The following is a 9,831-nucleotide window of genomic DNA, read 5'->3' on the forward strand; positions in this document are numbered from 1 at the left end:
GTAGACCTGATATTGTACCATATCAGGCCCAATATGAGGTTGATTTTTTTTCCAAAATGTCCTGCCACACATAGACAACTGTATACCAGTAATGGATAGCACCATTGAAGTCCTTGCAATACCAGAATCTAACTAGACTTGAAATGGGTCCAATCAGAGGTGTCTAGGTTCATCAGTGGATTTTGACCAAAACCCACTGATGGCCCTACGCTACTTGGATTTACTTGAAATCACGTTCCCTATGAAGGTTTGAGAGGGGGAGATGGTATATATGGTGTCAAACCTTAGTTATACACCCTGGATAAGAAGTTCTTGCTTCATGTCATTTGGCATGGAACAGTGCACCTATTTTTTTCAATGAATGACAACCGGTGTCCAATTTTATTTTTCAAGCATCCCAACGATCATTTTGTCTAAGTTTCAACTTATTTATAGTTTAAAACAATCAATTTGTTAATGTTTTAATATTGGGCACACATTGGATGTGATATGGTACAATATCAGGCCCATGTTGGGCCTGATATGGTATCATATCAGGCCCACGTTGGGCTTGATATTGTACCATATCATGCCCAATATGAGGATGAAATTTTTTTCCAAAACGGCGTGCCACACATAAAGAGTTGTACAACAGTAATAGATAGTACCGTTGGAGTCCTTGCAATACCAGAATCTAACCAGACTTGAAATGGGTCCAATCAAAGGTGTCTAGGTTCATTAGTGGACTTGAAATGAGCCAAGTCGCTCGTGAGCTATTCAAAGCTCGATTCGATAAAAGCTTGTTTGAGCTCGTTTAATGAGGCTCGTTAAGATAAACAAATCAAGCTCAAGCTTCACAATATTCGGCTCGTTAGCTCGTGAACATGTTCGTTAAGCTCATAAATCAACTTTTAAATAAAAAATAATAGTTTTGATATTGAATTTATAGATTTTACACTCTACTTATGAAAAACATAGACAAATATATTAAATTTATTTACTAGAATAAAATTATAAATTTTAACAAGAATATTATAATTTTTTAAAATATATAATTTAGTTTTTAATGAATATTTAAATTTACAATTTATATTTATTAAGCTCGTCTAGGCTCGATAAAAGCTCGAATAAGCTCGTGAACCATGAATATATTCGTTAAATAAAGCTCGAGCTCGGCTCGATTATAAACGAGTCAAACTCAAACATCCAAGAGTTTGACTCGGCTCGGCTTGATTACACCCCTAGGTATATATGGTGTCAAACCTTAGTTATACACCCTGGATAAGAAGTTCTTGCTCCATGTCATTTGGCACGCAATAGTGCACCTATTTTTTTTTTCAATGAACGACAACCAATGTCCAATTTTATTTTTCAAGCATCCCAACAATCATTTTGTCTAAGTTTCAACTTATTTATAGTTTAAAACAATCAATTTGTCTAAGTTTTAATATCAAACCCATGTTGGACCTGATATGGTAACGTGAGCCTGATATTGTACCATATCAAGTCCAATATGAGGCTGAATTTTTTTTTCCAAAACGTCCTGCCACACATAGAGTCCTTACAATATCACCGTTGGAGTTCTTACAATATCAAAATCTAACCAGACTTAAAATGGGTCCAATTAGAGGTGTCTAGGTTCATCAGTGGATTTTGACTAATACCCACTGATGGCCCTACGCTACTTGGATTTACTTGAAATCACGTTCCCTATGAAGATTTGAGAGGGGAGATGGTATATATGGTGTCAAACCTTAGTTATACACCCTGGATAAGAAGTTCTTGCTCCGTATCATTTGGCACAGAACGTGTAAAACTTGGAGTTACTGGGCTAATACACAATATTTTTATTTACTCATAACTTAGTTACTTTGGAGTTCCATAATTACATGCCTAATTCAAATTTCGATGCACACCTTGTACACTTGAAACCGAGTGTTGGACCTATCCTATTTGGTTTTCTGAAAAATTTCAACTGTTACAAAGTTTTTAGTTTTCAAAAGATAGCTATGGTGTGTAATATAATTTATATAAATTATGTCTCTTTTCACTGATAAGCATCAGCGTGACAATTTGGATATTGTGATTTTTAGTTCACTAATCACTATGCAATAGTATTATTATTCCTGTGAAAATTTAGTATACTCTTATCATATCTTTTATACCAGTGTTTTAAACAATATAGATTACATACAAAGATATAAAACTACAAACACTACGTAATTGTACCTTTACATTCCCTACCAACTTGTTGGCGTACAACACTATGGATATTTAATCCAATGTTTTACAAAACTTATCCCTCAAAATTAATACAATTACATCAATTCTAATTTTTTTCATGTCTCCTTGTTTAAAGTCCATCTTCATATTGTATAGAAGACATCGAATGTATTGGATCACAAAGAATCCACAGTCAAGGCTGTAAATAACATCACCAATTTAATGTTCAATATTTTCTATTGACACTATTTGCTCGACTTACCTGGCTTCTTGTTGTGGACATTCTATTGTGCGAGACATCCATTGATCGAAGGGGTGATGCCTTTCAAATTTTGGATCAATAGCAGCAAGGTGCTTACGACTATAGAGTTTTAAATCTGATACCTGTAAGATTGAAGAGCAAATTTAAATTTTACATCAACTAGCATTTTTACAACAATACAAACATATACATAAATATTGGATGTTCACCGCTGCACCAAATTCATATTTGTATTTTCTTCCATTTGCTAGAGAATTGTAATGATTGAACATCATTGATTTGATGTCCACCATCAATAAGTGGAAGTGTGCATTATCACTGCACAAAGGTATAAAAATATACCTAACCTCTCCATCTTTTGTATCTGTCTTTATCAGTTGTTGGAAGGCAACCTTGCTTAAGAATTTTATTAATGACTACAAATATGCAAACTCATACATACTTAACCAAATAATAAAATGTATTCAAATTTTTACTATTCTCAAATTGATTCCTTACTGTGAAGACGGTCGAACAATAAATAGACTTGTTGTATGTCCTACCAGACGAGGATGCCCCCCTAAATAGAATTTCATAATACATGTCAATCACCTCTCCATTTGTCAGCATCTCTCCATTCACATTGGATAAGAGGGAATACACATTTAAAACAAAGGGTGGTTCCTCCCAAACTAAATCATTTGTAAACCTACAAAGTAAATCAATGATTATAAGTCATAAAATTTAATTAGAGAACCGTATAATTATCTAAATTATAAAAACATATAATTTTCTTAACTTATAAATTAATTAAATCACCTATGTAATTCACATACTTTAGTTTCTCCAACACTATTAACAAGTATGCCACATCTTCATCTTATTTTTTTTTCTTCAAAGTCATAAATTGCTTCTTCACAAACTATGTCCATCAACATAAAAGGAATTTAAATAATGAATTCAATCAAACATATTATTATAAAATTTGCAAATATCTATTCACATCAATTACTTGTTTCCTCATTTTGTTAACTTTGGCAATCATATCTGCATCCTTCTCTGCCTCTTCTTCAGATTTGTCTTCCTTCAATTGTATAATGTCTATTTCTTCTTCCATATCATCCATATTAATTTTTCCTTTCCCCTTCTCCAGAACATCAGTTTCTTTTAAACATTTCTTTCCCTCTCCTTGTCTTGAAATGTTCTCCGCAGGCTCACATATTTATATATTTCTCCGCTGCCTCTTAGGTAAAATTTGGAGCCACAATGGACTATCAATTGGAGTATCCCTGTAATCATAGCGACTTATGTCAATTCGACTCTCCTCCTTGTTACAAAAGCTATTGGTTCACATTGAGGATCATCTACAGACTCGCTATATTAAGATTGCATGCCTTTATTTTCTAATATTTTAAGTAATTCTTTCACCCTATCATTCAAATGCATGTTCTCCATTATTAGCTCTTTAATTATGTTTGCTTGAATAATGCAATTACAACATTCCTTATTACTTTGGCTTCCTTCTTCATTTACTTCAAATTGTGATGTCTCCATTGCACATGGAATGTCATCAACGCCAACAAGGTTCTCAACCAATGATTTCTCATATTGGGTAGGGATTAGGTCAATCATAACCTGTCAAATTATTATAACACATGTTAAAAAAGGATTTTTAACCTAAATAAAGTCTCAGTAATGAAATTTTACCTCTTCAGATGAGACTCGATCGAACAAATCCCTCACCTTATTAATATGTGAAGGAATATTCCTCCACTTATTTATTCTTGCTCCTTCTATGTTGTATGGTTTTTGGATTGGAACATGCTAAAAAAAATCATGCCTGATTCACCATCACAAGTGTTAATTATTCATACATGTCCGCAAATTATTGTTAAATTTAACATCATTTATAAACTTACTGTCAAAAGACCAGCAAAATCCTTTAGGTAAGGGAGGTTGGTGTTAGAATGTAATGTCTGATTTGATGAAAATATGTCCCCAATCTTAGGTAATTGTGGAGCCATAAATTCATGGACAGCTTCAACCCAATTGAATCTAGCAAGATTCTCAAAATCATCTACTATATTTATAAGACATAACGGGACCTTATATGTACTAGAAGAAAATAAGACATAAACAAATATATACAAAATATAGAATTTGCAAAATAATAAAACATCATCTTCTCCTTCAATGCGATTGCCATAAAATTTAAGCAACTCCTCAATTCTTGATCTAGTAGCTTCTTGTTTGTTTGAGAAGTATGTTAGAAAGAGTTCACCAGATGCTTTATTTGAATTGATCGGAATCGAAGCTCCTCGGTCTGCAATATCAAGCAGCAATGAAACATCTCTTCTTGTGAAGGCAATCAGAACACCTGACCAAGTTAAATGATTAATTGCCATCTACGAACATATACATACGTATTGGGCACACCGTGGGTCTGACATGCTATCGTGTCAGGCCCACATTAGGCCTGATACGATATCATATCAGGCCTAACGTAGGCTTGATATGATCGTATCAGGCCTACGTTAGGTCCGGTATGATATCGTATCAGGTGATATCGTATCAGGCCCTCGTTTGCCATAAGACTCCACTATCAGTGTCATTAGCTAACTAAATTATTCACCTTTGCAAAATATTTTATTTTACTATACAACTACTTCGTGATTAAATTACAAAATTATAAATTGTACCTGAGAATCCAAAGATTTGAGTACTTGAATCCCAATTTTAAAATATATTGACCAATATATCACAGATATGCTGCATATCTTGTATGTCCAAAAATATACTAAAGGGTGACTGTTTGATCAATATTATGGGTTAGTCATGTAAAATAACAGATCCATGATGTCTTCCTTTTTTTGTGGATGCTTGAAAATAACTTTTAAAGTGACATAAAATACTGTTCCAATGCAGTTTATGTCCAACATCAACTGAACCCTACAATTTATAAAATTTAAATTTTTTTATTCATACTCGTTGAGCTTTTCAAAATCACAGAATTTTAAAATCAAAGAGTTTAAGATGATACCTTTACAGATATTTGAAGTGGAGAGGATGATACACCCGATCCACTTCTTTACGCCATTATGAAAGGAGATTATTGACGGAAACCCTAAAATCCTTCACCGAAACCTCACGAACACTGTAGATTTTTAAGTTTGTATGCTTGATGCCACTTGAGAGAGACATGAAGACATTACGTAGGATTTCACTACTGGGACGATTTCACCACAAATTGGAGCTGCAATAGGAGAATTACGAACAACACCCAGACATGCACGAGTTGACAAAGGGAAGGAGAAAAATGATCGCATATTTATTTTAAATCAAATTGCTTCAAATTATGGTTCGGATGCATAGGAAATCACGACTGAAGAGGGGATGTTGACGGGAGGATTAAAATAGTAATTACACATCACTTAACTACGCTCTTTGGTAAATACACAAATGCGCCTTTTGAAAAATTCCTTATTCTGCGTACGTCATTTGATAAATTGCCGAAACAAGAGCATTGCTATAGCAATAACTGCCTTCAAGGCCTCTCCAGGACAATTACCTTTTATTTTTATTCCTCAGCAATACATTCTTCAAACTTAGGATATAAACAAGTTTGCTGCTAAAGGAACCTCGAAGGACGATAAGGACATAAACAATCAAATGCACACAAAATTATTCGTCGATACATTGACTACTTGCACTGTTAAAATTTTCTGCTGCGAGCTGATCCATTCTTCGAAATGAAAGGTCAGTGTAGAAGAGATGATTTTGAAGGCCTGCACATGAAACACAGAAGTATGATGATCATGTTCAAACAGTATTTCAAGCGCAGTGAGGTACATTGAGGTGCATTTATTGTGATTTATGATCTTTTAATTGTTACTTTTTTTGTACGAGTCATGTTTTAGCTAAGAGTCATCTATTCAAAAGGTTACAAATATTCCAAGCCGTAACAGAATGGACCTTTGTTCTGTGTTTAGTTTCATCTTCTTTCCATCATTTTCATAGTTGCTCCTTCTCATGGATGGAACAATCTAAAGCTATGGCATACAATGGCAGAACCAGCTGGAGTGATCTACCCGGACTGATCCCGAGCTGTGGGCTACGAGTATCAATGCCGACACCGTCACCGCGGGCTACTTCCTCTTTCTCTCACGTTTTTTTTCTTTCTCCCATGGTAAATCTGAGTTTCTCCCTTTTTTATCACCATCGGGACTGAGGCTATAGCCCAGGTAAGCTTGAACGTGGCTCTGTCCTTGATGGCATATCATCACAACCAGAATGCTACTGACATGATATTGTAAGTATTTTGTGTTCCTGTTTGGAAAATTCTAGGTGCACCTACAGAAAATTTCGATGGCAAAATGGAAGAGCAAAATTTCTAAACCCAGAGGAAATAAAAGTGCCAAATTGAAAGGTATAGCGAAATCAGCAGAAGATGGATGAAGTAGGGTGTGTATTCATAGTGGAGGATGCAAAATCTGTTCAAAAGGATGCTTCCTGTTTACTATCATTACAATCCTATGTGGAGTTTTCTTGTCAAATGGATCAGGCAGAAAAATACTGGATCAGCACATGAAGGTTTCAACCATTTAGTTGGAGAATATAAGGACTAAGAGGAGGTCAAAGTAGCTTTTCAGGAACAAGTTAGAGGGGGAGATCCATCTACACTAAAGGAGATTCAAAGTTAACATTCTAAAATAAGTCTGAATTCTTCTTTCTTTTTCATGGAAGTTGATAACCCAAATGCTAGAGAGGTTAGTTAGACAAAGAGATTGATCATGGTAAACAAGGTCAGACTAGCAAAGTAGCAATCTCACCAAAGGTAAGGAACAAGATGATAATGACCATGAAGAACTGAAACCTTGATAATCCTCATGCTCCATGCAGTCAATACTGATTTATCATAGTTGTTACCATGTTTTTCTTCACCAATGTTGATATTGGTTTTAGATACCAATGAATTGGGCACTTCTCAAAAAAATTTGACTACAAAAGCTTTTCTGTATATCATAAACCTTAGATATACCAAAAATATAAAGAACCTTCTTATAATAACTTCAAGTCTACTTGAAAATTCCTGTGATTAAACATAGACTTACAAAAAATAATGAAGGAATTCATCAAACAATGCCATGAAAAAACAGTTATGAGAAGAGAAAAAATGGAATAATGATGCAATCTTATTAGTCCTATCACTCTACTGAAACAAGGATTGCTTGCTACCTACTGTATAATCAATTAATCTTGAATCATGTTACTTTATTGAGATAGATTCTTGAAGAAACAGGAAACAGATATATTGGTTCTAACGTCATGTCATTGTATAAACTAAGAACAACTAAGAACTTACAGCATCCACACTCTGAGAAACCACAAGAATTTACAAGTCATCCCATCTGCCACTGTAACCATGACAAGAGACCCCAATTTCAGTTAGGCAAAATATTCTAAAGAAAGAGAAATCAGGCAATTGACGCATGAAATGCAAACCAAAATACCTTGAGGACCGGTTCCCCTTTGCTTGACTCGCTGGATTGCTTTGCTGCTGCTGCCATCTGTGCTTTCGCTGCTCTTCCGGCGGCCGATTTCTCAAATTGTTCCTGCCTGCGGTTTACCTCCATGTTACTCCTGATCGAATCTAGAAACGCCATAGCAAAAATTCGGAAGAAGACGATTCAAAAAATGAAAAAGATCACATCGGGTCAAAGTCAAACAGGTAAGATCTTAATTCGCATCGGGAATTAGAGATTGTTCGTCCTAGAGACCGATACAGAGAAGATATAAAATTGAAGGAATGGGGATCGGGGAATTTGCCTCCTCTGAGCTGCCTCGGCGGCTTTGGCACGGGCGTCCTGAGACTCGGCGAGGTCAGCCGCCTTCCTCTCGGCCTTGGAAGGCCCGAAGCAGGAGCACAAGGCCATGGTGGCTCCTCCCTCGCTCTCGGTCGCCGCCTCTTCGTCCACGTCGCTGCCGTAGGGTATTTTGCAATTGCAGGCAGCACGAGGGTCAGGGATCATCAAAATGCGGCTATTTCACATGGACCCGAAACTACCCTGCGTTTTGATTGGTCCACAACTGGGTTTTTGTTCTTAATCGGCGAAATGCCAACTAATACCGCTTAACGCCATGCCAATTTTATGATTAAAATTTTTTATTCTGCCTCTGAATTTCTATTTTATATAAAAGGCCTTAATTAATAAATTACTAAAAGAAATTTATTTTTGAAATAAATTAAAGGGAGTTACACATATTAAATAGAAGATTAAAAAAGAGATCTTTTATTTTCTTTTGTTTTATTTTTTGACTACATTTTATTTTAGTAAATAAAATTGATCAATGGTGAATGGTGATCACGCCAACTCGCCGGTGAGGAAATCCAAGCTCGCTAAGGACGACAAGTGATCGTGATCCAACGGGTGGCCGTAGGGCACTCCGCCGGCGAACGTCGTCGCCTCCTGCCACACCGTGTTCTGCGTCGTCCTGTTCCCCGGCAGCTCTACCGACGCGTAGATGGTGAAGTACCCGTCGGCGCCGGAGTACTCTGCCTCCCTGCGGTAGACCGCGAAGGTCAGCTCCTCGTCCCTGATGTCGCTCGGCGTGACGTCGTAGGTGCGGAGCTGGGTGGTGATCACTGTGGCTGAGCCGGTGGCGGCGTCCGGGTAGGCGAGGAAGGAGTTGGCGCCTACCATGCCGCGGCCGGTGGGGTTGATGGCCCACGCCACCCATCCGTTGGCGCTCTGCGGCGCCCGGTAGGCGACGTCGAGGGTGCCGTTCGAAGGGTGGTAGCTCCAGAACAGAGTGGCATCGAGGTACGGAAGCCGAGCGCAGGAGCCGTAGCTCCGGCCGCCGGAGAAAGAAACTCGGTCTCCGCAGCTGCTCTGAGCTTCCGATTGCTGCTGCAAGAAGAGCAATACCAAGAGGAAGACTGTGAGCTTCATGATGCCTGATCGATCCAACTGTATCGAATCCATCGACGCACTGTTGTTTATAACGATTGAATCAGCGAAAGCTTGCAGAAGAATTAATCTCGTAAAAGCGAAATTTTCTCCTATCTGTTTTTTTTTTTTTTTTTTGCTTTCTAAAAATCGACCATTTCTAATGATTCTAGCGGCAGATTGCCAACACGATGATTGTAAAAGAAGCGTCGCGGGCAGCTTCATTGACCCGCAATCTATATCGCGATTCCTCCGATTTCTGAAGCAAATTAAACGAGTGGCAACATCATCAATTAATGATGTATATCAGAGCGCTCCTCCTCAAGCTCCATCCTTTGCTTTTTTCCATTTACCTGCCTTCACGAGGATACGTTGCCCCAGTAATGATGCAACAGGAGGATTTTAAATTATCATCCAGTTATTTACTAATTATTTACAGTT

General features: G+C 37.1%; 2 protein-coding genes across 2 annotated transcripts; both read right to left on the reverse strand.

The window, feature by feature from the left end:
- Window positions 1–5,972: 5,972 nt before the first annotated feature.
- Window positions 5,973–8,507, reverse strand: LOC121981175. The gene is made up of 4 exons (XM_042533569.1): window positions 8,270–8,507; window positions 7,954–8,059; window positions 7,806–7,857; window positions 5,973–6,228 (listed from the first exon to the last, which is right to left on the reverse strand). Exons 1-3 carry the CDS (start codon window positions 8,470–8,472, stop codon window positions 7,843–7,845), a joined length of 324 nt encoding a protein of 107 aa, XP_042389503.1. The 5' UTR covers window positions 8,473–8,507; the 3' UTR covers window positions 5,973–6,228; window positions 7,806–7,842.
- Window positions 8,508–8,705: 198 nt separating this feature from the next.
- LOC121981174 (cytochrome b561 and DOMON domain-containing protein At5g48750-like) lies at window positions 8,706–9,496 on the reverse strand. The gene has a single exon (XM_042533568.1). It carries the CDS (start codon window positions 9,424–9,426, stop codon window positions 8,806–8,808), a length of 621 nt encoding a protein of 206 aa, XP_042389502.1. The 5' UTR covers window positions 9,427–9,496; the 3' UTR covers window positions 8,706–8,805.
- Between the last annotated feature and the right edge of the window lie 335 nt (window positions 9,497–9,831).

The sequence above is a fragment of the Zingiber officinale genome, chromosome 5A (assembly GCF_018446385.1).
Source record: "Zingiber officinale cultivar Zhangliang chromosome 5A, Zo_v1.1, whole genome shotgun sequence".
NCBI lineage: Eukaryota > Viridiplantae > Streptophyta > Magnoliopsida > Zingiberales > Zingiberaceae > Zingiber > Zingiber officinale.

Excerpts from the sequence above, each read along its gene's own strand:
- LOC121981174 (XM_042533568.1), bottom strand. The coding sequence starts at position 9,426 with ATGGATTCGATACAGTTGGATCGATCAGGCATCATGAAGCTCACAGTC.
- LOC121981175 (XM_042533569.1), bottom strand. The coding sequence starts at position 8,472 with ATGATCCCTGACCCTCGTGCTGCCTGCAATTGCAAAATACCCTACGGC. Across the intron at positions 8,060-8,269 it reads GCCGAGGCAGCTCAGAGGAG|GCAGGAACAATTTGAGAAAT; the intron begins GCAAATTCCCCG and ends GGTAAACCGCAG.